This window comes from Podarcis pityusensis, assembly GCF_964106645.2.
Source record: "Podarcis pityusensis genome assembly, chromosome: 10".
NCBI lineage: Eukaryota > Metazoa > Chordata > Lepidosauria > Squamata > Lacertidae > Podarcis > Podarcis pityusensis.
The window spans coordinates 58,130,262-58,157,925 of record NC_138035.1 but is presented as its reverse complement, the minus strand read 5'-3'; the positions used below and the strand labels follow the sequence as shown (position 1 = coordinate 58,157,925).

General features: G+C 42.8%; 2 protein-coding genes across 8 annotated transcripts in view; one reads left to right on the top strand and one right to left on the bottom strand.

Annotated features, from left to right (window-relative positions):
• The window catches only part of AASS (aminoadipate-semialdehyde synthase), a 41,081-nt gene extending 21,742 nt beyond the window's left edge, over positions 1-19,339 (top strand). For both annotated transcript variants that reach the window (XM_081023529.1, XM_081023528.1), the window contains 10 exons: positions 940-1,069; positions 2,128-2,238; positions 3,355-3,463; positions 5,973-6,113; positions 7,944-8,111; positions 9,969-10,064; positions 10,787-10,902; positions 12,659-12,747; positions 13,540-13,716; positions 15,566-19,339. In XM_081023529.1, the coding sequence (XP_080879655.1) occupies positions 940-1,069; positions 2,128-2,238; positions 3,355-3,463; positions 5,973-6,113; positions 7,944-8,111; positions 9,969-10,064; positions 10,787-10,902; positions 12,659-12,747; positions 13,540-13,716; positions 15,566-15,684 (1,256 nt within the window). In that variant the 3' untranslated portion in view covers positions 15,685-19,339. The remainder of the gene's footprint in view (positions 1-939; positions 1,070-2,127; positions 2,239-3,354; positions 3,464-5,972; positions 6,114-7,943; positions 8,112-9,968; positions 10,065-10,786; positions 10,903-12,658; positions 12,748-13,539; positions 13,717-15,565) is intronic.
• A 5,306-nt stretch (positions 19,340-24,645) lies between these two features.
• The window catches only part of PTPRZ1 (protein tyrosine phosphatase receptor type Z1), a 109,438-nt gene continuing 106,419 nt past the window's right edge, over positions 24,646-27,664 (bottom strand). For all 6 annotated transcript variants that reach the window (XM_081023388.1, XM_081023390.1, XM_081023387.1 and 3 more), the window contains 2 exons: positions 27,123-27,258; positions 24,646-25,686 (listed from right to left, as the gene is read on the bottom strand). In XM_081023388.1, coding sequence (XP_080879514.1) covers positions 25,546-25,686; positions 27,123-27,258 — 277 coding nt within the window. In that variant the 3' untranslated portion in view covers positions 24,646-25,545. The remainder of the gene's footprint in view (positions 25,687-27,122; positions 27,259-27,664) is intronic.

Genomic DNA, 27,664 nt, shown 5'->3' with positions numbered 1-27,664 from the left:
AGAATAGGCTTAAGACGGGACGCGGGTGGCGCTGTGGGTTAAACCACAGAGCCTAGGACTTGCTGATCAGAAGGTCGGTGGTTCAAATCCCCGCGACAGAGTGAGCTCCCATTGCTCGGGCCCTGCTCCTGCCAACCTAGCAGTTCGAAAGCACGTCAAAGTGCAAGTAGATAAATAGGTACTGTTCTGGCGGGAAGGTAAACGGCGTTTCTGTGCGCTGCTCTGGTTCGCCAGAAGCGGCTTAGTCATGCTGGCCACATGACCCGGAAGCTGTACACCGGCTCCCTTGGCCAATAAAGTGAGATGAGCGCCGCAACCCCAGAGTTGGTCACAACTGGACCTAATGGTCAGGGGTCCCTTTACCTTTACCTTTACCTTTAAGAAAGCTGAAGGCCCAGCCGGATGGAGATCTTAGCCTGGTATCCAGAAATCGCCATGTGGTCACAATTGGACCTGTGGCAATTGCAAAATGCGTCTGATCCCTTGGGAATTTCTAACACTGGGCGAAAGGGAGGGGTCCTGGGAATGTGGAGTCCCGAAGGCTCCCTTGGCAGCTGGACAGATGAGGGGGTGGAGAAGGGGGTTCATTCTTCCTGGTGGCAATATGTCACAATTTTATACAGAAAAGGGGAATCTACCAGTAAAGAAAATCCACCCCCTCATCAAAAAAAATATTCCATGACACACTCTTTAAAACAAGGAAGAGCAGCAACCCATGCTATCCGGGGTCCAGTTAATTTCTCTGAAAGCTTCTAAATTTAAACCAGGCACCCCTCCCCCTGTTTTATACAGAATTAGTCCTGCCGAGGTTGCATGACACCACATGACTAAGTTGTCTAAAACTTGCTGAGAGGTTATGAGTGAATGCTTATTTAATGGGAGCTCAAGAGGAGGAAGTCTTGTCTACCGCTTTCAGCCAATGTTCTTGCTCTACGACAGCATCTGTCATGAAGAAACAACTTGAGCAGCTGGCTAAGAAATACAGCAATGTTGTTCCTGTCGTTGTGGATGTCACCGAAGACGAGAAGAGATTAGAGGCCATGGTGAAGAAGCACAACCTTGTTATCAGGTCAGTATGTTCTGGTGATCGCATAGATCAGGGGTCAGCAAACTTTTTCAGCCGGGGGCCGGTCCACTGTCCCTCAGACCTTGTGGGGGGCCGGACTATATTTTGGAAAAAAACAACGAATGAATTCTTATGCCCCAAATAACCCAGAAATGCATAATAAAAGGCCACATTCTACTCATGTAAAAAAAACCAGGCAGGCCCCACAAATAACCCAGAGATGCATTTTAAATAAAAGGACACATTCTGCTCATGTAAAAACACGCTGATTCCCGGACTGTCCGCAGGCTGGAATTAGAAGGCGTTTGGGCCGGATCCGGCCCTGGGCCTTAGTTTGCCTACCCATGGTGTAGGTGCTTCAGCAATTCCCCATGGTGCGGGTGCAATGGACCAGGTTAGCTCTTGACGATTTTACCTGGTAGTGATGGTACTGAACTTCAGGCTAGAAGAGGATGCTTTTGTGGAAAAGCCCAAAATGCAACTACCGGGTGTTCCTTCATGTGTTAACGCTTTTAAAAGATGCACTGAAGTGTGTATTTGTGAGAGAAGCCCATTCTTTCAACTGCATGCTTGACAAGGATACTGCAGAACTGGTTGTGGCTCCCTCATTCATGGGTGACCCTTTCATTTTATCATCATTATAAAAACCAGGACTTAATATTTTGCATGGAATTGTCTTCCCCATACTGTGCTACACATAGGTTGTCCCTTGAGGTGAATGACCATGCAGGAATGGTTCCCTTGTTGGTAACATGCCTCTTGAGAGCCAGTGTGGTGTAGTGGTTAAGAGCGGTAGACTAGTAATCTGGTGAACCAGGTTCGCTTCCCCGCTCCTCCACATGCTGCTGCTGGGTGACCTTGGGCCAGTCACACTTCTCTGAAGTCTCTCAGCCCCACTCACCTCACAGAGTGTTTGTTGTGGGGGAGGAAGGGAAAGGAGAATGTTAGCCACTTTGAGACTCCTTCGGGTAGTGATAAAGTGGAATATCAAATTCAAACTCTTCTCTTCTTGAGAGTCAAGGATAGAGCAGGTCACCCTAAGTTCACATTTTTCTTTTTAGCTTACTGCCTTACGCATTCCATCCTGTGGTTGCTAAGAAGTGCATTGACAACAAGGTGAATATGGTTACTGCCAGTTACCTGACACCTGCTATGAAAGAGCTACAGGAAAGGTAAGTCTGTCTTATGTTCTCCCTGCTAAAGGGAGAAAGCAACCCTGTATCAGGAATTTAAAAATGTCTAACGTTTTACAATTTTTCATGTGCTGTAAGCCACCCAGAGTGGCTGGGAAAACCCAGCAAGATCTTTCATGTACATCTCTTGACTCGATGCTGGAACATGCATTGCAAAAATAGTGTCACTGTGGCAAGTACCACTGCTTGCACCCATTCAGCAACCATTCCTCAAAGGTCCCTTTTTACAGTCCACTGGTGGCTCAGAACTCATGATATAGATAACAGGTGGCACCTAGGTAAAGGTAAAGGGACCCCTGACCATTAGGGCCAGTCGTGACCGACTCTGGGGTTGCAACACTCATCTCGCTTTACTGTCCGAGGGAGCCAGCGTACAGCTTCCGGGTCATGTGGCCAGCATGACTAAGCTGCTTCTTGCAAACCAGAGCAGCGCACGGAAACGCCGTTTACCTTTCCACCGGAGCAGTACCTATTTATCTACTTGCACTTTGACGTGCTTTCGAACTGCTAGGTTGGCAGGAGCAGGGACTGAGCAACCAGAGCTCATCCCGTCGCGGGGATTCGAACCGCCGACCTTCTGATCAGCAAGTCCTAGGATCTGTTGCTTAACCCACAGCGCCACCCGCGTCCCTTCAGGTGGCAGCTGCACACATATAAAAATGCTTAAAAATTTTTTTTTTGAAAAATACATTGAATTTGGCGACTCCACAGAGTCTTTAGCAAAGGCAGCTAGTTTAAACTTTACTGATGCAAATGAAAGGCGCAGTCATGTTTTCTAAGTTCTGTTCAAGTGTGCAGAGCAATGGGAGAAGGGCGACTTGTTCCTCCTTGCTCTGCTTGTAAAAAAGGGGTGCACAGATTCAGTTGTCTGGATGTGGGTCCCCTATCTATACTCATATTGTCTGGGAACCATTGAGCTTGATTTGCGTTTCGGTGCCTCCCAAGTGTCCCAATTGAAGCGGGACATCCCAGATTGACAGAGCGATGCTGTGCCTCAATTTCCCCATTGGAAATCTTGGGGGCATGTTGTTTTGGTCTGTAAAGATGCCCTGTTACAGGATTCTTGTTTTGAAATGATACACCCTCTTATTTCAGTGTCGAGGCGGCTGGCATAACCGTTATCAGTGAAATGGGTCTGGATCCTGGGCTTGATCATATGCTGGCGATGGAGTGTATTGATAAAGCGAAAGAAGTGGGGGCTACGGTAAGCTTAATAAGTAATCAATCTGTTCAGAGGTCTTCCCCTCCGCACCGCTCCTATTCTATAATACCTCCTTTGTTGTGGGTTTATCAGCTGTCACCCACTGGGCTTAGAACATCCCACTCCTTCCAGCCCTTCCCAGCTCCAAATCTAAAATTTTGTATTTTCTTCCTTTTTCACTTACGCATCAGCTACTGCCTCACACAGAGACAGGGTGGTAGAATAGAAGTGAAGCCCAGGCAATTTCCTTTGAATTCCTTTAAAAAATAAATTTAATTAAATGGGTTTTCAGATTAAAACTTTACAGTCACGTATCCAACGTACAACATAGAAACAAGATTCCAAAGAATCTCCTGGACTTCCCTTCCTCCCCTTTGTGGTTCCTATTGTTAATTGTTTCCTTCTGCATCTTTTATAATAACCTCTCCATTATGTCCAAAATTCACCATTAAACTACAAGTGTTATTCCAATCCTACTAACGATTTTAACTGGTTAGAATGGTTTTTAAGATAAACTATAAATTTTCTCCATTCCTTATTAAAATTTTGGTTTTCCTGATTTCTGATTCTTCCGGTCATTTTAGCCATTTTGGCATAATCCGTCAGCTTGATCTGCCATTGTTCTCTGGTAGGGTCTTTATCATCTTTGCATCTCTGGGCCAATATGGAATTCCATACAGGAGTACGATTGCACACAGGGGATCCAGCTAATATAAATCAAGATTAAGGGTTCAATCCTATAGGCCAGAGGTGGGGAACCTGAGGGCCATGTTCCCTTCTGTTCAGCCTTTTGAGGGCCGCTTGCCAGGTGGGTGGAGCCAGAGGCAAGTGTTCTGTACAGTTGGCTATTTTCCACAAACACACCCTCTTGCAATCCCCTTGGTGTCATCTATCCAGACAAGCAACAGGCAAGATCAGAGTTCAAGGACTCAATCCAGTCAGGGACAACACTTGGGGTGTGAAGCAGGACCAACTGAGGGGCACGACCTGGAGAAAGTTCCAGAGAAAGGAGCCTAGAGGCCTGGACCTGAGGGTCCACACACTAATGGCAAAATAAATGGAACGTATTTTATTGATAAAAATATTTGTATGCCTCTCACTCATAACAAGATGGCGAACAACTATATACAGTGGTACCTCAGTTTTTGAATGTCTCCATTGATGAACGTTTCGGTTTTCGAATGCCGTAAACCCGGAAGTAAATGCTTCCATTTTCAAACACGCCTCAGAAGTTGAATGGCTTCCACTGGTGTATATGTTACTTTTCTCAATTTTCTCTATTAAATTTGCGGACTGCCATTTGCGCCTCAGTTTTTGAAAGTTTCTGCACTCGAATGGTCTTCCGGAACAGATTATGTTCAAAAACCGAGATACCACTGTATAATGATACTATGAAACATTATAAATAAAAATGACTGACTCGTCTAGAAAATATGAGTTTTTATCAATAGTATCTCTTGGAGTGGTGAATGGCACTATATATAGTGGGAAGAAACTCCAATGACAATCCTTGTTTTTACATATTTTTACATGGTTGTTTATTTGCATAGATTTTAAAATATTATATATGAAGTAAAGTAGAAAAGATTAAAATGATTTAGGGCTTCCATATGTCCAGATTTTCCTGGGATTTCAAAGGCGGAATTAACTGCCCGGGGGGGGGGGGGCGAGGTTCGAAAGGCAGTGCTTTGTCCTGGATCTTAGGCAAGTCAATCGAAAAATCACGGTTTTTTTTGGTGATTTTGTAAAAAAAAGTTCCAACAATTTTGGAAGCTCAGCAACTTTTGGGGTGTCCTGGTTTTTACTTTTTGACATATGGCAACCCATGATAACTGAATAGGCCTCTCAGCAGTGGTGTTTTTCTAAAAAGGGTTACCAGAACTCACCATAAGCAGCTCCCAGGTTCTCCTAAAATGGTGCTCGCCTGAGAGGTGCCGGAAATTAGTTCCGGCTACAGAAAAGCCCTGCCTGTCAGCACATGTTTTCAAGATGTGCCTGGAAATTCACAGCGAAGATGGCAGCCGAAGACATACAGCGGAAGACATTCCACTCATATGGAAGCCCCCATGAGTTCTGCAAGGCTTAGTCCTTGGTACATGAGTCCCATGTTCTAGGTACATGAGTCCCATGTTCTAGGTACATTAGTTCAGGGGAAAGTTGACTCTGCCCCCCCACAGCTGTGTTGGGTCTGTGGGGTGATGAGTATCTGTCTGCTTCCAGACTAGGAGGCAGCTGGGATGTTGGAGAACTGTTATGGCCATGGGGTGGACTTGTATCAATCTTTTGGCCTGCTCTGGTAACTAGCGTGTTGTCATCTGTTTTGCTGTGTTGCAAATATATTGTACGTTGCCTCAAGTAGGTCATTTTGTAAACAAAGTATGGATACTGCTAAATGAAGACTTGGGTATGGAATTGCAGCCTCAGCAATGCAGACTAAAGCTGTGCCGAATGAACCTGGAGCTTTTGGACGGATATAGTTTAATTGGAGACAACTCCTTTTCTTCATCTGCAGGTGGTGTCTTACACTTCCTTCTGTGGTGGCCTGCCTGCTCCGGAACATTCTGGCAACCCCTTGAGATATAAATTCAGCTGGAGTCCGCAGGGAGTCCTGCTCAACACCGTTCAACCTGCCACGTATTTAAAAAATGGAGAGGTGAAGTTGTCTTCATATACCTGTTAAAATGCAGAGATGGGGAATCACTAAGTCTAATAATAATTGATGAGTTATTTTCCTGTCTTTTCTCCTTGACTGAATGTACTGTGCTTAGAATTAAGGCACAGAGTGCCTCTGAGTGCAGTCGTAGCCTTGGGATTTATTTTTTTGTGTTGGAATCATTCTCACAGTCCTGCCACACACAAAAACACAATCCTGTCCCATCCCCCCAGCTTTCATTTTAGCAACCTAATCTCTCTGTAAAATATTTTTTCATTAAACAATTGGGAGTCGAAGTCTTTGCCAATCTACTGTTAGGCCCCCAGAGACCTGTCAGTAGTTCCTAGGCTACCTTCTGCCCACCCTGTTTTAGGCTACATACCCTCCAACATTTCTCCAATGAAAATAGGGACGTCCCATTCCTTAATGATAATTTTACTATTTATACCCCACACATCTGACTGGGTTGACCCAGTCACTCTGGTCAGCTTCCAACATATATAAAAACATTAAAAAAGAACACTTCCCCATACAGGATTGCCTTCAGACGGCTCAGGGGTCAGATAACGCCATACCCTCCAACATTTCTCCAATGAAAATAGGGACATCCTAAGGAAAAGTGGGACATTCCAGGATTGAATCAGAAACCGGGACGGCTTGTGTAAATCAGGGATGTCCCTGGAGAATAGGAACACTTGGAATGTCTGAGGCTATAATTCTGAGTGCCCTGTTATCTCAGGCCAAGTGAGCAAGGCCAAGGCACCAGGGATTGTTGTGGCCTGTATCATTGCCCATGCATCTATTCTCCTGGTGTAGCGATCTGGTTCAACCAGTTCTACTGGAGTTCAAAATGTGCAGAAGCACCTCGGGGTTCATGTTCTTGTATTTTATTTTTATGAGTACGATTAGTAGAAGAGTGCCTGTCTCTTATTTTCTTGTTTTCTATGACAACTCCATGTAGATGCTCTCATTTAAAATGCATTTCTGCTTTTATTTAGATCTCACCCTACTGAAGTCTTCTGTGGTTATCAAATTAAAAAGACCAATAACATTAATATCCTTAGAATTGGGGTCATTGTGAGGTTCTGTAGCCATGAGCTGTTACCGTGGACTCTGATTATTTCCCAGGTTTACTCATCCCATGTATAAACTTTGCTGTCAGATGGGATTGTTCTAGGTTGCAGTCTGAAGTAGTCCAATCAGATAACTTAAGATCACTTCTGAAATTTTACGAGATACCATTGGTGTCTAAATAGCTCTGCGCATAAATATCTCTGTGTCTCCAAAGCCTTAACATGAGTTTGCAGAGTTGTAATATGAGAGATGTGTTTATTGGCTGCTTGAGCCAGGCAGGGTTCAAGAGCTGGAGCCTATGCATACCCTGAATTCACTTAAACGTCATAATCTTAACACAATTTATTCCTGTGACTTTCAGTGATGTTGTAATTCCATGTGACACTTGCATTTTTGAATGTTTAGGATCAAAGTTTATAATCATTCCGGTTTAAGACACCCCAGAACCGAGCAATTTTTATTGCAAAGAACTGGTTTGCTAAACTGAATGTTATGCTGTTAATCTTATAAACTAAATAGTTTTGAATGGATTCTTGTTGAGAGCCTGGAGGATATGTTTGCATAGGTAGTTATACTGAGAGGTGTGGAGGGAAAACAGGAAGTTGAGGATGGGTTTGGGATCCTCCTGCGTAGAAATGAAAGGAATCCACAGTCTGCCTTCTCACGGGAGACGGACATTTCTGAATAGGGACTTGGTGCTTGTGAGGACTCCTGTTATAAAACATAGTACTGACTATTGTTTTTCACAATCCTTAGATTATTAATATTCCAGCCGGAGGAGCTTTGCTTGATTCTGTTACTGTCATGGATTTTTTCCCAGGATTAAATTTGGAAGGTTTTCCAAACAGGGACAGTACAAAATATGCCAAACCCTATGGCATTCAGTCAGCTCACACTCTCTTAAGAGGAACATTACGATACAGGGTAAGTATGCTTGGTACCGTGAAGGTCATGGGGAAGTCCAGGTGAACGTATGTTATGGTTTTTATCCATTAAGAGAAAATTCAGCTGGGGTGGGAGGTTCTGTAAATGGCTGATATGCCAAGCTTAGCTTGTGGCTGTGCTTATGTAATAAAATATTGTAAAAATGTGAGGGTGTGGAGCGCATCCATTCTACTTTGTGCGAGTTTCGGATGAAGATTGTCCTGCGTGCCCTTAACTGTGATCTCACCTGTAGTTTTAGAAATCATTTAACACGGTGCTTTTTTTCTATAAAAAAACCCATCACGTTTAGGGGTATTTTCATTTTGACTCAAGAAAATCATCATTTTATAGTTCAAATAGGGAAAAATAAATACAGTAAATGGACAAAAGTACAAAGATTCACAAAATGTTTAGGGGTATGCGTACCCCTGTGTCCCACCCACCCCCAGAAAAAAAGCACTGATTTAATGTGTCAAGACAAATGCAGTTGTTATATAAGGGATTGTTATCTTGACTGGAATATAATTAAAATTAATAAGATTTTGGAACGCAGAAATAAAGTAAATCATCAAACCATCAATGCTAGCACGCGGGGGGCCACCTAAATTATATCATTTGGTATTTTAATGATTGGTATTAAAATTTGGCATTGTTATAATGAGGCTATTATTGGATTATTGTAATTGAAAACTAATAAAAATATTATTAAAAAAACTGATCAGCTGTAGCTCACCCTTTTCATGCACAAGGTATTGGGTTCGATGGAAAGAATCTTTGTGCTGTGAAAATGTTCTGTGAGAGATTTATGTGAGATCTTGGGAGAATAATTGCTAATCGGGGGAGGAAATATTGAGTTAGATCAAGGTCAGCTAATCTGTGACCCTCTAGATGCTGTTGGGCTACAACTCCCATCATCCCCGCAGGGGTGGTCTTTGTTCTATCAAATTTCAATGGTGCCCTGTGGCGAGGCTAAAATTTGCCTTCCATCCTGCTCAAGTCACTGTGTCACAGTTACAGCGCCCCCTAGGCTGGGAACCCAGTGCAGCGGAACTGGTCCTGTTGCCCTAATTTTCATTTTCATTTCACCTTCAATTTGTATACTGCCTTTCTATTTTACTACACACAAGGCAGTTTGTAGCAACAAAATACACAACCAGGAACTCGCACCTTGTAATATAACCCGATCCCATACAGAAAGTCACAATAAAACATAACTTTAAAATGGAACGACTTGTATCAAATAAAGTAATGTTCAATAATTATTAGACTATAATAGTGCACAATAAAATTAACTCTTGAAACATCGGCAAACAATAACAAAACACGAATTCAGTCTTAACCGTTACAATGAATAATTACGAAACTGTGATCAATAAAAATAACTGCAAGTCACAGTGCATAAAATACCAAAATGCATGCAGAACTATCCACCCCGATCCCTAACCATTGGTCATGCAGTAGTTGGCATCCCAACAACATAAGGAGGGGCACAAGTTCTCCACCTCTGGGTTAGATTGACCCATGGCCTGACAACACAATTGTATGTATGCTTGTTTATTTTATTTAAATTATTTTAGCATAGCACCCTATCCAATTTCAGGGTGGCTTACAACAGCAGGAAAAGCATAGCAAGGCACTTATTGCACGAGAACTGTGTGTGCAAAAGCCGTCTTCAGATTTGTTGCATGTCGTTTGCTGACTTCTGTCGAAATACCTATGCAGGCATATCGAAGGAAAGCTCAAAGGTTGGAATGGGAGGGAAACCATGTTGGTAGATTTCTGGTGTCACATATGAGTTTGGCATGTTGATCCCTGTGTTCTGTGGCAGTTTCTAACCCCCCCCCCCCGTTCTTCCAGGGTTATTCTAAAGCTATTGGAGGCTTTGTGAAACTAGGACTGATAAATTCAGAGCCGTGTCCTATGCTCAGCGCAACAGCAGCTTCTATAACCTGGGTGAGTGTTCCTTTCGTGGTCCAAAAGAAGGCTGCAGCTGAGGCATGTGTGAAATGGATTTGCTTTGTATTTTGCCATCTACACCTATAATTATTTTGAAATCCGGTGTTCACACAACAGTGGGCTATCCCATTCCTGGCAACAAAGTTCTGTTTGCACAGCCAATAGCTGTACCTTCTGCCCTTCTCATAAAGGTAAAGGGACCCCTGACCATTAGGTCCAGTCGTGACCCGACTCTGGGGTTGCGGCGCTCATCTCGCTTTATTGGCCAAGGGAGCCGGCGTACAGCTTCCGGGTCATGTGGCCAGCATGACGAAGCCACTTCTGGCGAACCAGAGCAGCGCAAGGAAATGCCATTTACCTTCCCGCCGGAGCAGTACCTATTTATCTACTTGCACTTTGATGTGCTTTCGAACTGCTAGGTTGGCAGGAGCAGGGACCGAGCAACCGGAGCTCACCCTGTCGTGGGGATTCGAACCGCTGACCTTCTGATCGGCAAGTCCTAGGCTCTGTGGTTTAACCCACAGCGCCACTCGCGCCCGCCCTTCTCATAGCCCACCCCTTTTCACATTTCTACTTTGAATGTGGACCGTTTCTACTATTGCACAAAAAAGCTGGTGTTCGTCACCTGCAGTTTTCTTAAGGTGCAAATGTTTGTACTTTCAACGTTCTGACTATTGGATGGTGATCTGTTATTATTATTTATATATATATTTACCCAGAAAGAACTTATGTGCAGGCTACTTGGACTTAAGCAGTCTGCCACATATGATGATCTTCGAAATGCCGTCTACAATAAACTGAACGAGGATGCAAGGCAGCTGGATGCGGTCGAATGGTAGGAGATTTCGGGATTGACCTTTCCCCACATTTCCCCCCCTTTAAAGTGCCTCTCTAGCAAGGCCAGCCCACTCATGAGATAAGGTGAGGCAGCATAGATCCACAGGGGTAGCAGATCCCAATGTAGATCTTCATTTTCCCGCTTGTTTCTGATGTAGATCTTTACAGTGGTGCCTCGCAAGACGAAATTAATTCGTTCCACGAGTTTTGTCGTCTTGCGATCTTTTTCGTCTTGCGAAGCACGGTGTCGGGAAAGTTTTGGAAAAGCTTCAAAAATCACCAAAGTCTTTAAAAACCTCAAAAAAGGCTACCACACCGCGTGCTATGAGTTGCTCCTCAAAGTCAAGTCGCAACTGTATTAACGGTGTTAAGAAAAAGGAAACAAACTTGCAAGACACTTCCGTCTTGCGAACCAAGCCCATAGGGAAAATCGTCTTGCAAAGCAGCTCAAAAAACCAAAAACCCTTTCGTCTAGCAAGTTTTTTGTCTTGCGAGGCATTCGTCTTGTGAGGTACCACTGTACTAACCTCCTCCTTCCCTGGCAGGGAGGTGAGCGCCATTTTGTGGTTGGCCTCAGGTGCCCAAATGACTTGGGCCAGACCTGTTCTCTATCATCCAGGCATAAGAGACTAGTTAAAATGGCTAAGAGTAGCCTGCCAATTCCCAGAGAGCCAGTGTGGTGTAGTGGTTAAGAGCAGTAGACTCGTAATCTGGTGAACCGGGTTCGTGTCTCCACTCCTCCACATGCAGCTGCTGGGTGACCTTGGGCTAGTCACACTTCTTTGAAGTCTCTCAGCCCCACTCACCTCACAGAGTGTTTGTTGTGGGGGAGGAAGGGAAAGGAGAATGTTAGCCGCTTTGAGACTCCTTCGGGTAGTGATAAAGCGGGATATCAAATCCAAACTCTTCTTCTTCTTCTTCCCATTTCTTAAAAGCATGTTTCAAAGTGAAACATTTGGTGTGAAACTTCAATGTTCAGCAGCTCAATTTGCATGCAGGCCACTGGCTTGATGATGTTGTTACGTAATACTGTTCTTCATTTGCATGCTTCATTTTGGCTGTAAGGCCGCAAATGCATAGCTGTTATGTACTGAAGTTCTCACCCTGGGCCAGCAGGGGGATACTGTAGATAGTTATGCAAATAAGGGATCGAAAGTGATGTTCAGTGATTGGATAGTTCTAGAAAATTGTTACAGTTGTGTTCTAGTGGAGCTCTATATAAGCAGGCTGGCTGAACCCTTCAGTTCAGTTCTGTTCTGGCCTGTGAATAAACAAGAGCCGTTTGAATAATCGCTGTGTCGTTTGATATGTTCACCCACAACTTAACAATAACGATAGAATAAGATTATAAAGCAAGCGAATCCAATAAAGCAGTATCAGCAATCAAAATAATTACGGTGACGTAATTGGGTGTACTTAACCTTCTCTTTTCTCTGCATATATCTTGATAGAACGTAAGTAAAAACTGAAAAGGAAAATGCAAGCTGATTGCAAAAGTTAGGTTATGCATGGCAACACTGGAGGTGTAGCCCCAGGGCACGGCACTGTAATAAAGATGCCAATTAAGATGTGAGGAGGATCATTGCATCTGCTTTGCTTTCTCCTGACACACCAGTTGCCTGACCCAAATTGCGATGTGGTGGCATCCCATTCTTCTCGCTTTGCGACCATGGGCTCGAGCTGCGGCTCTCAGTTTTTTGGGAGAAGGTCCTGGGCTTTTTCTGACAAATGGTGCCTTGTCCTTGCTCTTTCAGGCTGGGGTTACTTGGAGATGAGCCCGTTCCAATAGCAGAAACAATAGTCGGCGCACTAGCGAAACACATGGAGGCCAAGTTGTCCTATGGTATGTGAAACACTCTCTGCTCGTGCTGGCTTTGACCTATCGCTCAGGACTGCAATACTCCGAGGACTGCATCTCTCCATAGGAACTTACCCAAACCCTGAGATCCCTTTCTGAGGCCCTTCTGCATGTGCCTCCTCCTTGAGAGGTCCAGAGGGTGGCAATATGAGAACAAGCTTTTTCTGTAGTAGCTACCCGTCTGTGGAATACTCTCCCTGGGGAAGTTCGCCTGGTGCCTTCATTATATACCTTTTTTAACCGAGTCTTTGGTTGATTGACATCCGATGCCCTTTTAAAAGCGCTTGTGGAAGGGGAAGGGTTGTTGAGTTTGTTTCTATTCATGTTTTTATTCTGTTTTTTGTGTTGCTTATATTGCAATTTTATGTGAATTCCCCTGAGATCTACAGGTATACAAATCTAATAAATAATTGATCTCTCCATTTTAGCATGTCTAGGCCAGAATACTAAAACAAGCAACTTCATTTTGTTCCTTCAGTCAAGACTGTTTAGCTCCCCAACCCCATCCCATTTATTTTTATATTTTATTTCTGGTTGGCCACAATCAGATATCGGTGGAGATGTCTACATCAGTTATGTTACATTCTGCAACATTCTACATTTGGGAGGCGGAAAGATGAATTTGCTTCGCAATCCAAAGCAGAGCTAAGGAGAACAGGGGTGGTATCTTTCACACACTGAGTTTTTCTTGGGTTTTGTGCAGTTCACTGTTAAAGCTATAGCTTGTTCATCTTTTCTGACAACAGAAAAAGCAACATATTTCTGTCTTTCCCTTAGGTCCCGGAGAGCGCGATATGATAGTCATGAGGAATGAAATAGGAATCAAACATCCGTCCGGTCATTTGGAAGACAAATATGTCAATCTTGTGGTGTATGGAGATGATAAAGGATATTCTGCAATGGCTAAAACTGTAGGGTACCCGACTGCTATCGCAGCAAAGATGGTTCTCGATGGTACGTACGGGTCTTTGTAAGTTGTGTGGTGCACCTGGTGTGTGTGGAAGGTTCTTTTAAGTAGTCTTCAAATGTGCAAGTATTGTTTTAGCCAATGGGTACTGAAATAATTCTTAAAAGGCTGCATCGTTATTATTAATATCCCTATTAACAAACACTTGTGGGGCTTTTTTGTGTGTGTGGTTGTACATGACAACACTCACCAGTATGGAGTACTGGCACCTCTGTGTTTTTGCTCCCCATGGCAGCCATTTTGTGCTAGCAAAATTGAAGTAAATAAGACTTCCAGCACTTTTTTATCCCCCCACCAAAGAAAACACCCCACTCCTCATTTATAAGTGTGAATTATAAATCTTAAGTTCATCACAGTGATTCTGTGGTAATGCAGTTCATTGTTGTCCTCACATTCACCACAGTTTTGTGTGCTAAGATCCTTATCACCCATGTGAGCCATCATGTCACATACGTGGGGCAATTTCAGGGTTCCAGCACCCAGCAGGACCCAATGTTGTTATGCGTCCTGGACCCCCAGACCTCTTGGCACTCTGTAGAGAAGTGTGTTTGTGTTTGTTATAACTGATTTTAGTGTTCATACTGTTTTTGTAAGGTGTTTGGGGCCATTTATATGAGGAAAGAGGTTAATTACAATAATTAATAATATAAAGTGCAGGTAGACTCTGCCATCTGGAAGTCCTTGTAGCTTTGCTCAGAGTATTGCTGCCTGCCAAAGAGGAGGGACCTCGCAAGAGTTTGCGCAGGGTCCCATCGGCCGGCAGCTGTAAACTGTAAGTGTAAGAGGAACTGGTTTGTTTTAAGAATTGGTAGATCTCACATGCCCAGTTTCTCCCAACTGAACCATTTCAGATGCTGTTGGACTTCATCTCCAATTATCCCTGTCACTGTGGTGTAGTGGTTAAGAGCGGTAGTCTCGTAATCTGGTGAACCGGGTTCGCGTCTCCTCTCCTCCACATGCAGCTGCTGGGTGACCTTGGGCCAGTCACACTTCTCTGAAGTCTCTCAGCCCCACTCACCTCACAGAATGTTTGTTGTGGGGGAGGAAGGGAAAGGAGAATGTTAGCCGCTTTGAGACTCCTTCGGGTAGTGATAAAGTGGGATATCAAATCCAAACTACTACTACTACTACTACTACTACTCTTCTTCTTCTTCTTCTTCTTCTTCTTCTTCTTCTTCTTCTTCTTCTTCTTCTTCTTCTGTCTCTTGGACATGCTGACTGGGGCTGATATGAGTTGGAGTCCAACAACTTTTGAAGCACCCCACGTTGGGGAAGCCTGCTATAAGCGCACGTAATTTCGCTGTTCCACTGTGAGCAGAGCGCCAGGACTTTGTTTTAGTGAGGCTTCAATCCTTGTCACCCCACTTAAATTGAATTAAATAGGACATACTTCTAAGAAAACATGGTGAGGATTGCACTGTAATGTTTTAAAATAATTGCCGTACAGGTTGCTTTTTTCTCTATATCTCCCCTTTAAAGAAGAGTTAATCAAATACAAGAGGTCTGGAGGGTGGCAACACAGGAATGGCCTTTTTTGGGTTGGCTCCCCCATTTGTGGAATGCTCTCCTCAAAGAGGCTTGCTGGGCGCCTTCATTACATAGCTTTTAAGCGCCAGGTGAAAATGTTTCTCTTCAACCAAGCGTACGGCTGATTAACATACCCTGGCCTTTTAAATGTATCTGTGGAAGGAGGTTATTGGTTTGTTTTGCTTCTGCTTTTGTTTCATTATGTATTTTGAAGTTTTAGGTTGCGAATCGCCCTGTGATCTTCAGATGACGGGGTGGTATACAAATTTAATTAATGATAACAGTGACATTTTTCTCTTTATGTTCCAGGAGAAATTGACACCAAAGGCATGGTCATCCCATTAACCAAGAATATTTATGGACCAATACTCGAACGGGTTCGAGCTGAAGGAATTACCTACAGTACCCAGAGCGTTATCAAACAATAAAGGAGACATATTTTCTACCCTCCTTTTTTCCAGCCCGTAGTTTTGCACGCACATTTTGAAGCCTAAAAATAGTTGTCCGTAGGCACTATTCCCCTGAAAGTCTTCCCTGTCCAGAGCCCATTGAAATGAATAGCAGCTACACAACAGCAGAACTGTTCTCTTGTGTGCAGTGCCAGTCTGCTTTAGTGAAAGTTCAACAAGAGAAATTCTGGGTGAGTTGTGCTGTATGCCTTTTTTTACAGACTCTGATTCAACCCACTCTTGACCTGGAAACAAATCCCATGTAATTCAGTTTGGCTTACTTCTGAGTAGGTTGCCCTGCAAGGGTGATTTGTAAAGCTTTCAGGTGGAGAACAGGTGTTCAGTCATAGCAGAGGAGCGCAGGACTCTTCAAACGATGCCAAAATGTTTTACTCATGTCCTAAATGCTTCAACATTGCTGAATGTAGTGAGTTCAAGACTTCATTTTTAAATGGAACATTGACCCCGAATATGTGACAAGAAGAAAATTGTAATATTTGTTGCTTTCCCCATTCTAGTCATCATATGCCTAAGGCATATACTATGAAGAGCTTCTGTTTAAAGTCCAGGAGGTGTTGTTTTCCACAAAATAGCAGTCATTTTATTGTGTCCTTGGCCTTCTCAGAATGTATATGGGGCAGCCCTCCCACAAATACGCACCTCAAGAGTTCCTACTTCCTTAATGGCCATGGAGCCAGATGTGTGTTGGAACCGCATGCATCTGTACCCTACATGGATCCCATCATGAGGTTTGCAGAGGCCATAGCTCAGCCCTGGCATCTCCTCATAAAAGGATCTTTGGCAGAAAGAACAAGAAAGGCCTATGCCTAGGACTGAAGACCTTTTTCCAGGCAGAAGATAAAGGGTCACGTAGACCAATGGTCTGAAAATCCTTTCATGGCAGACATAGCCATGGGAGTTGTGCGCTCTCTCTCTCTCTCTCTCTCTCTCTCTCTCTCGTCCTCATCAGGTGTTCCAGTTAGGTTAAAGTAAATGTGGGGGGCAGGAGGAGAATAACTTCTGCGGCCTCCTAACTTTGCCGGGTACTAAAATTTGAGGCACCTTCACAAATTTGCTTCAGACCATCACCTTCCACAAACTGGAAGGTGACAAGTATAACAACCGTGATAGTGGAGCTAGTATATTAGTCTTCATTCTCCCCACCTAGGCGTTTATTTTAACCTGATCATGATACCTGAAGGAGGCTTATATCATAATCAAAAGTGGAAACTCATTTTAATTTGCACTATAGTGCTTAGAAAATCACATCAACGGTATGTATGTATGTATTTATTTGGGAAAAACATCATTGTTTAAATCACTTTAGTAACATATTTGATGTGAGAGCTTGGAAAATAGCATTCTCTGTACCCTACGTCAAACATAGTTTCACATGTGCCAAATTTTGTATTGTTTGAAACCATGCTTCAATCTCCTGGTTAATATCCAAAATGGACCTAAGATATGGAAAGACAGTGCATTGCAGCTTGTATGCTTGCTACAGGCTTTTAGTTTCTCTACTATATATTCTGTGAAACTATTACGTTGTGCCTCTAACATCTTTGTTTGCTTTATGCTTGTGAGGAACAGCAATATTTTAGATGCAGTTTTTGTACTGTGTGCACTGTCCTTTTGAGAGAAACACCTGTGTTCTTGTTCTGCAGTTGCCTTTCAAATCAATGTCACCCAAAACAATAATAGGACATTTCAGCATACTGGGCTTGTTAACTATGACCATTTCTCTGCCTTATAATCACTCATATCTGGTAGTTTTAAATGAAGACATTCTGGATACAGTCAGGCATCCAATGTCTTTGCCTCAATAAATGAATAAAAGGTCATTTTCTTCCTGGAAAAAATAAGGTCAGAGAGAGCCCAACTGCTTTGGTATGTTTTCATTGAAAGCACCAGGGACACATGGAATGCATCACATGAACTGGTTATCATATGGAATTTGGCTTCTGAAACTCAGTGGTTGTCTTTTGCATGTAATGCTATACGTATGGGTTATGGGTTAGCACATGAGCCACAGCGAGTCTTGGGTTTTAATGCTCCATTCTCTTCCTGCAATGCAGTCCTGAAGGAGAGTTTGGAAACTTTCATTTCTGATGCAGACTTAGACTATATCTGCAGCTTTCCATGTTGCCCAGACCTAGATTAACCTCTTAGTCTGAACCATGCTTAGTCAAGCTATAGTTCTTGAAGTGGCCTTATTTTCACCAACTGTGATTAAGATAAAACACAGTTCAGGGTTCAGATGTAAAAACTAAAGTGTAGGTTGGGGGAGCATGGGAGCCCAAGACTCCTTACGGCTTGCCTTCATTATTGCAGTTCACTATTGCATGTGAACCATGCCATTTTTTCATTTTCAAGTTGAAATTAACTTGCTAAAAAGATTTTCCTTCTGTTTGCCTCCGGTACTCTGGATTTGTCAGACATCTCTCTTGAGGGTGAATTGTCAAAAAATAATTGTCACCTCTGGCATGATCTCTTTAGTAAGGAGTTGAAAATGTAGATGGAGCTCTAGTTTTGTTATAAAACTCCTGTTTCTTTTGGACAAAATGAACTGAGGAAATGAACTATAAACTGAAATAACCGTTGTCGAAAACATGTAGTTGTCACGGAGAAGAAGCCGTAGGAAAGTGTTAAGAGTGAAAATGATTTACTAGGAGAACAATGAAACTGTTTCATTTCAATTCTGACTTATACATGTTCTGTGTTCGAATCAGGGGGCTGCCAGCCTAGAAACCTCTTGCCACATGTTTGAATGAAGGGCAAGCTCTGCCTCACAATCCTCTAACTTCCTTACAGTAAAGAAAGGTCTGTTCGAGAGCAATCAAGAAGGTATTAACTTAAGTCATCTTGCCTGTGTTCTTACAGAATGTGTCTGCGTACAGGAATGTGCTGCAAGAAACGTGAGGAAGAAATAAGTTCAACGGGTTTTAGAGCTCACTCAGCCCGACTGCTGTGGTGGAGTTTGTATACCAGACCAGTTCGGCTGCTGGCTGGATTCAGCCCTCTTAAATAGCTTGAGGGTTGACTAAGGGGAAGATGGCTTCTTTCCAGTTTGCTCTGTGAAATACCACATTTCCAGTGCCAACCCTGAACACACAAACCCCCTGCAGGCTGGATGTCCTTTTCAGTCTTCTTACCATAGTCAGGTTTACTACCTTTGGGGCTCTCACTTTCTCCCTCAATGTAGGGCACAAAAAGCCACCCCTCTCCTTTGGCATGGAAGCATCCCTTCTGGGTTTTTTTGGGTTTTTTAAGTAATTGGGCAGCTTTTCAGTTCTAATAGGCTGTTTATAACTTTTATTTTAGAATTAAAAACCCAATGCATGTCCTCTTCCCACTGCTCGTCCAGCTCCCCCAGGCAAGAAGTTTCTTTTCATGGAAGCTCTCCTTTTATATGACTTAATACTTTAAGTTTGCAGGTCTGGAAAGGGACAAGTGAAATCGCATCACTTAGAGCCCGGGTCACGGAAAAAGTCTGTATGTGCATTTCTTTTCAGTATACTTTTTGGGATCCTTTTCTTACCAAGGGCAAAGTGTATTATTATGTGCTGTTTTGGGTTTGGGTAAATCCCATGCTGCTTCTGCGATGCCATTCTCCATTAAAAACTTTTGACTTTCATTTATACTTGCCTCCTTTCAAGTGGATCAAAGCTGTGTGAGTGTAAGATACGTTTCATCTTCAGGGCCCCTTTGCAGTTCTGTTTGTGTAAGAAGGGGACGACAGAGGATGAGATGGTTGGACAGTGTTCTCGAAGCTACCAGCATGAGTCTGACCAAACTGCGGGAGGCAGTGGAAGACAGGAGTGCCTGGCATGCTCTGGTCCATGGGGTCACGAAGAGTCAGACACGACTAAACGACTTAACAACAACAACAACAAATGTGTAAGGCAGCTGCAGGACCTTCTAGAAGTTTCACAGGGGCCAGGAACATTTTTTGAAATGCAAACATTTCAAATTCTGAGAGAGTACCAGGGCCCCCGTCACAAAATAGATGCTATAGCGGGTGGTGGTGGCATAATACAAAGTTAGTCACCCCTGACAATCTGTTTATCATGGGAAGTTAGCCAAGTTCTGCTCTTCCGATTGTGGCGATCACACAACATTAATTTCACTCACACTGACGTTGCTGCTGTCTATCAGAGTGCTTCTCGGGACCAAGAAATGTTTACGAGGTGGTAACACCAAACTCATTTCACAGAAATCTCTTCGAAAGTTGCACCATAGCTTTCTAGAAGGGCTAGAGCAGGGGTAGGCAACCTAAGGCCCGGGGGCCAGATGCAGCCCAATCGCCTTCTCAATCCGGCCTGCGGACGGTCTGGAAATCAGTGTGTTTTTACATGAGTAGAATGTGTGCTTTTATTTAAAATGCATCTCTGGGTTATTTGTGGGGCATAGGAATTCGTTCATATTTTTTCCCAAAATATAGTCCGGCCCACCACATGGTCTGAGGGACAGTGGACTGGCCCCCTGCTGAAAAAGTTTGCTGACCCCTGGGCTAGAGACTTACTATTTTAAAGAAATGAAAGCTCAAAATCTTTGGCACCTGCCCAGGGCTCCAGTAAGCCTTTGTGGGTGCCATGGGTTGGTAACCCCAGCCTTACATGCGGTTGGTGTGTGAATCTTGTCAGTTTTACGTTTGCTGATTGTTTTGAGCAGTGAATGTTAAGGTTAGTGAGGTAGTGGAATATCTTTCTGGGAGTTTTTTTTTTAAGCTGCTTGGGTAAATGAAATTTGTTTAGCATGTGTGTGAAAATGTAGTTTAGGGGTGAAGGTTGTTTTACTGTAGAAAAGCACATGTTTGTGTGTGAAAATTTGAGTCTCCTTTCAATGGCTAGATTTGTTATTCTGCTAGTAGTCAAGGTGCTATGTAACCTCCAGGAATCATAGCCGTGAATACTGATGGTGTGTAGGTTATCTGGAGACATTTGGCTGACCTTGTGGGAAGCAGATTTAGGTGGATCTGGCCAGATTCTTCTTATATTCTTTACCTCAAACCTGTGCCAAGAAAAGCACCTATTAAGTTGCCCATCACATTTTGATGGGGTGGAATCGACACACATATCAAAAACACTGTGAAAATGCTTTTTTAAAAAACATTTTGAAAAATATGTTGAATTTTCCATAGCTCAGTCTCGCCATCTAGTGTCACATTTGTTTATTGCACTTTACAACACATGTAAAATGTTTTATTTGCAGTTCTGTAGCTTAGCCCAGGATGCCTGTCGGGTGACGAGCTGTAGTGCAAAACAAGAATCAGTGTAAGAAAACAGACATTTTGTCAAATGGTTAAATGGCGACAATTTCAAAACAAACACTCATCGAAGTTAAAAGTGGCATCATTACAAAATGTTGGTAGTGACCTCATGTTGATTTTCCTAGATGACTGTGCTTTTGAAATGTGTTAGGCAAATACGATCCCATGCAGGTTTACTTAGAAGCGAGTACCACTAAGTTCTGCAGAGTTTACTCCCAAATAAGTGTGGGATTGCAACCTGGATAAATCTTTTCCTGGCACCCGTAACAAGTTCACTTCCTGGTTTTCCATTTTTGTTGTTGTTACTTTGATGCTGTCCTGACCTGTGTTCATACTAACTAGGTAGCTATCAAGTTTGCATTTTTTGTAGTCTGAGAAAGGCAAACAAAAGTTAAATAGGCATTGCTAGTTAAAGATGTATTGGGAGACTTGTGATAAGTGAAACAGCATCTTTTCTACACTTGACCCAGTTTGCCGAAGTAGGCTCTGTATCTTTTGAGTCTGCAGCATGGATTACAATAAAAATTAATTAGAATATGTCATTTTTGTCTGAGACTGTTTGCTAGCTCAATTTAGGAACCGATGCACATTTATTAAAATGAATAATCCAGGACAAGTTGAAGATTATGAAAGATTTCTTATTCCTTTTTGCCCCAGATCAAAACCCAATGTGTTGCTAAAGAGATTATTCCAAGGACTTATGTTTAAATAACTAGTCAGCATGCTAAAATGATGAATGTGATTACAGATGTTGATGGAAGGAGACCTTGCAAGCAGCAGACAATTCCTTGATTTGTTTTATTTATTTACTTACTTAAAATAACACCCCTTCGACAAAGTTTTGCATAAAGGTGGCTATCTTAGTGTAACAGTCTAACGGGGAGCATTTGCACCATAGTAAGTGATTTTAGGATTGCAACTTTAGTTCACAACCAGGTTGATTTTCCTGGGTCAAATAAGTGGTGGACAAGATCATTATATCCTCATTGATTATCTGAAATGCTCTGTGCCCTAGGATTATGGGGTGGGAGAGAAAATAGAAGGAAAGAGGATTAGGAAATGGGGTTATAGAAGCAGCCATAAGATCAAAATTAACCCTGTGGCACTTACATCCCCAGGGATATTATGAAGAAGAATTATTGGGGCTGCTTACGCTCAGTGCTTGTTTTGGAACAAATAAGGGGGCAGGATGAACTGTCCCAGTGAAAATTGTTTTGCCTTTTTTAGGCCGTGCATCTGGAACATAAAAGCCTCCCTCCCCTCTGGTATGTACTTTAAATGCAAATTTGGATTTACTTTCTTTTTGAAGGCAGCTCAGTGTCTTGTACGGTAGCTGCTCAGACTAGAGCAGGGGTAGGCAACCTAAAGCCCATGGGCAGGATGCGGCCCAATCGCCTTCTCAATCTGGCCCATGGATGGTCCAGGAATCAGCATGTTTTTACATGAGTAGAATGTGTGCTTTTATTTAAAATGCATCTCTGGGTCATTTGTGGGGCATAGGAATTTGTTCATATTTCCCCCCCAAAATATAATCTGGCCCACCACATGGTCTGAGGGACGGTGGACCGGCCCATGCCTGAAAAAGGTTGCTGACCCCTGGACTGGAGTGATCCCTGAGGTAGCAGCAAGCAGGTACTTTGTAACAATAAACAGCGACAGCACTGGTTGCCTTTTTTGCGGGTTCAACCCCTGTTGTTTTACTGTACCTCCTGAAAGGTGACTGGAACTGCTATAGCTATAGCTGTCAGTGTATGACATCCGTTTAGCAAGCAATCTGAGCAGTAGATAGTGTGCCATTTAGGAAAAGAGCATACATGGGAAGATCTAGTCTTCCTCTCCTGTTTCTGATCACATGTGCTGATCTAACGGCGGCACATCTCTCTCTAGTTATACAGATGTATCCACACAATGTTCAGAAAATACACTACTGGTCTGTTTTTGCTTCGCTTCTTTTCTTTTGCAGTTGGTGGCTAGGCAACCTTTCAAAATTTGTTGTGTTTTTTTAATTAAAAAAATATTGTTTAAATTGGAATTTTTTTGGTGTTACATAGCAAACAGATAAATGAGGAACGGTATGTCTATTGTCTCCGCTTTCAGTTTGTAGTCTATTTTTAACAGTTTGGTGAGAGACATTTTTTTCATAGACATCTTGCAGTTGGTGAGAGGATATTGATCTACTGGCTAGTCATAGTCACATGGGTTAGGTCCTTTGTGTATTTATTTTCACTGATGAGGTTAGGGGTTCCCGGGCTTGGTTGGTTGTGTTTAGTTGATTGTGTTGTGGCTTATTTGTGTGAGGGAGGCGGGCTAGGTTGTTGGGTCAGGTGGGCCATATTGATTCGTATGCTGTTAGAGGGGACAGGCCATTGTCCTGTTGTGCTGCGGATGTAATACAGGGGAACCACACTAGGGTGAAGGCATCCTCCATAGCTTGTCCCTGTTCTGCTTTGAGTTTGTTGATTAACTTTTCTAGTAGGGTGGTTTCCCATACGTACCAGTGGTCTATGTATGCTCATGATAGGTCCTTCCAGTGTCTAGTTGTGATACTTCTAGCAGTTGAGAGCGACTTATGCACTCAGGTACGTTGTTGGCCTGGCAGTGGCGTAGCGTGGGGGGTGCCAGGGGGGCCGGCCGCACCGGGCGCAACATGGGCGGGGGGCGCGCTCGCACTAGCAGCTCTCTGCCCCTACTAAAATCCACGGGTTAGGGAGCCCGCGCTCGCTCGGCTTGGCGAGGAGGTCGCGGAAGGGGGAGAGCGAAGCCTTCTGCCGCGGGCAAAAAAAGGAGAGGAAGCCGGGTGGGCGGGCGGGCGGGCTGGCGGGGGTCTGGCTGCGCCTGCTGCTGCCGGTGCAGGGCAAGGCAAGCAGAGCGAGGAGGAGAGAGAGGGGAAGGGGGGGGGAAGCAGCTAGGAAACGCTGCGGTGTGGAGGAGGAATCAATTAAGGAGAGAAAGCGAAAAGCCTTGGAGAAAGGGAAAAAAGGAAAGAAAAGAGGCAGCTCCAGGAGAGCGCGGGGGAAAGAGAAGCCTCGCTGCTGCTGCTGCTTGGGAGAGTAAATTACTGTACTTGCCTTGCCCCGGGTTAGGGGGCGCAAATTATTTGCCTTGCCCCGGGTTAGGGGGCGCAAATTACTTGCCTTGCCCCGGGTGCTGATAACCCACGCTACGCCGCTGTGGCCTGGAATATATTTAGTAGGGTGAGTTCTGGAGTTGCTTCTTGTTATCTTGGAAATTTCCTGCAGTATTGATATCCAGAAGGGTTGGACTTTCCGGCATTCCCGCCACATGTAGAGGTACATGTCTATTCTGGTGCGGCCTCTCCAGCATTTAGATGAAGTTCCTGGGTGTATCTGTGCCAGTTTCCATGGTGTTAGTGTGAGTTCTTTTGGCTGAGATGGATTTGAATGGCGGTTTAGACCATTGGGTATGGTTTAATTCATGTTCTGCTCCCATTGGTTTTAATTGTGGTAAGGGGGTCTGTAGTATCTTGTAGTATTTAATATATTTACTGATTTATTTATTTTTACCCTGCCTCCCCATCCTCACTGAAATCTATTCTGCCCTTGAAAAAAATGAACAGAAACCCCCCTGGGAGTGAAATTTGATGCTGCAATATTGGATGTTCAGCACTGATGAGGCAGATCTTGTTTAAAGCATATATATATTTACAGTAGTTGGAATATTGATATTTATTTTTGCAATGCCTTGGATAAAAACACTTTAAACAATGCTGAGTACAGATGTTATTCTCATAGAAACTTCTTATTTCAAAACAAGTATATTTCAATTTCCCACAAAAGTTAAAACTGCATGCAGAGATATGGTTACTCACTTAGGATGCATGGGATAATATATCAGAAGTTTTTTGTTTGTTTTTTTGTTAAAATTAAAAACAGGTACTGAACTACATCATTTTAACAATGCAATTACACAGAACTAGAAAACTGACTTTGTAGTAAAATATAAAAATCTACAATTATAAATATAAATTTGGTCCATGGAATCCACTCTAGAAATATTTACAGTAAGTATCAGCTATTCTAAATGCCTACCAAAAGTTTTAAAATGTTGAATATTACAGAGAAGAGAATTATATTTACATTCTACCATATTAAAAGTTAGATTTCTAGCAAATGTAAGGAATCCTATAAATAACAGCAAGTAAAGGGATACTGAAACATGACATTTGTTGCTAGGAACTTTAGCATCTACAGTTATGATTTAAAAAATAATAATTTAAAATAAAACCAAAGAAATTAGAAACTATTACTGTAAAAGAGACCACAGTTTCATTCTTAGAAACACAGTATAGTTCAATCAAATTAGTCCAAACATAACAAAATGCATTACAATGAGTCTTTCAAAAAGGCACACATAGTTAATGATATAAGTTCAGTAAATAGAGCCATTTGTAACAACAGTTTCTTTTGAAGAAGGGAAATAAAAAGATTATCGAATAGCTGGACGTTTCTTCCAACCCCACCTCACCCTCACTGCCCCACACAATTTTTAAAAATTAAAAACAGTAGTGAAATTTCCAGCTCTTGATAACCATTGCCATGTTCTGTTCATGGTCAAACTAAAGATTCCAAGCTTTCCGCTGCGTTGCCGTCTGGTAAAGCTGAACCGTTACTGTCTATAGATACTGAAGGGTTTTCTTCTTGCCTTGAGCTAACAAGACTGAGAATAGTTTTGTAGAGGAACTGATACTGGTCCTAAAAGGGGGTGGGGTAAAGGAGAAGGTTAGTGTAGTTGGTCCGAACAATAAGAATCACACCCCCACACCCCATTTGCAAGCTCAGCTGGTGAGTGGTGGTCGTATTGTAGCCAAAATGGGGTGGACATAACGAGAACCTGCTGGATCAGGCCAGTATTCTGCTCTCTCATTGGCCAGCCTGTGTGGGAAACCCCTAAGCAGGGCCTGAGTACAGTCGTACCTTGGATCCTGGACACCTTGCAAGTTGAACGTTTTGACTCCCGAACGCCGCAAACCCAGAAGTGTGTGTTCTGGTTTGCGAACGTTCTTTGGAACCTGAATGTCCGATGCCGCTTCCACGGCTTCTGATTGGCTGCAGGAGCTTCCTGCAGCCAATCTGAAGCTGCACCTTGGTTTCCAAAGTCGAACAGACTTCCGGAACGGATTCTGTTTTACTTCCGAGGAACCACTGTACATGACAACACTCCCTCCTGAGGTTTCCAGCAACTGGCATTCAGAAACATATTGTCTGTGAGAGAGAATGGGGTGTTCAGGGAACCCCAAATATTGCAGAAACACATACACACAACATTTATGCAAAGCCTTTTTAGATGATGCCTCAGTTATGCAATTCCCTCTCATCTGAGATATGACTGGCAGAAACTCCTTACAAATTTTGAACAGGCCCTTGCTAGATATTAGTCTCTGTGATGCCAGATATTTTATTCCTGCTGCTTTACTAGACATGTTGTATTTTAACCTCTGTGTAACTGACTCTAGATTGCCATGGCAAGGAAGAGTGCTTTAAGAATGTTTCCCTGAATTAGAATGACATGGGTACCTTAAAACACCTTTCTGAGCCATTAAATGCTATAGTGGGAGGCTGGCTAGCAAAGCAAAATAAGATGGTAGCTGCTGAAGTAGTAATAATAATAATAATAATAATAATAATAATAATAATTTATTATTTATACCCCACCCATCTGGCTGGGCCTCCCCAGCCACTCTGGGCGGCTTCCAAAAAAATATTAAAATACTGTAATACACCCAACATTAAAAGCTTCCCTTTATGTAATTTTTCATATTACCTGAGGAATTATGTCACACTCAATTACCATAGTTTTAACCCTGTTTTTTTATAGAGCCATGATGTGGTGGTTAGAGTGTTGAACTAGGGCTTAGGAGACCAGTGTTCAGATCCTAGCTTAGCTATGAAGCTTGCTGAGTTGAGTCAATCAAAATCTCTCAGCCTCACCTACCTCAGAGTTTTCGTGAGGATAAAATATGGAAAAAAGAACCGTGTACCCCACACCCATGAGCTCTTTGGAGGAGAGGTGGGATATAAATGTAATACAGTGGTAAGTTAAAATAAAAGGCATATAATGTGATTCTTTCCTTGATGGGAATTTCATAACACATAAGAAAATTGTGCCAGATATTTATTTATTTACTTACAATGTCTGTGAAGACTCCAGGCCTCATCAGATTTATCATCTTAGCTACGTGATAAACATCCACACAGTTTTCATTTTCTAGCTGATGCATTAGCGTCGTTAATGCACAGAAGGTACCTGCAGTCACTCCTCCATGCCTTTGAGGGTAAAAAAATACAAAATACACATGCAGAAATAGTCATTTTCTACACTTAAAGTAAGCAAGAAAAAGAGAGACTTGATTTATTTCCTAAACAATGGTGCAAATCTGACCACTAAAACATGTTAATTTATAAATAAGAGTATTTATATTGTTTCATTCTTACAACCAGTGTTTCCATCTATTTGCACGCCTTCCTTTTTTACCTAGAGAGGGAATGTCTTTAAATATTCCCCATACGAGGTCTTATGACCAGCAGTGATGAAATGTGTCTATTGGAACCCAAAAGACTTCTGGATCTGAGCCAGGAAGGCATGGTTAACATCATGCTGAGTATATAGTTTTATAAAGAATATAACATTTGGGTGATTGTCACCCAAAAATATAGGTTTGGTAAATCTGCA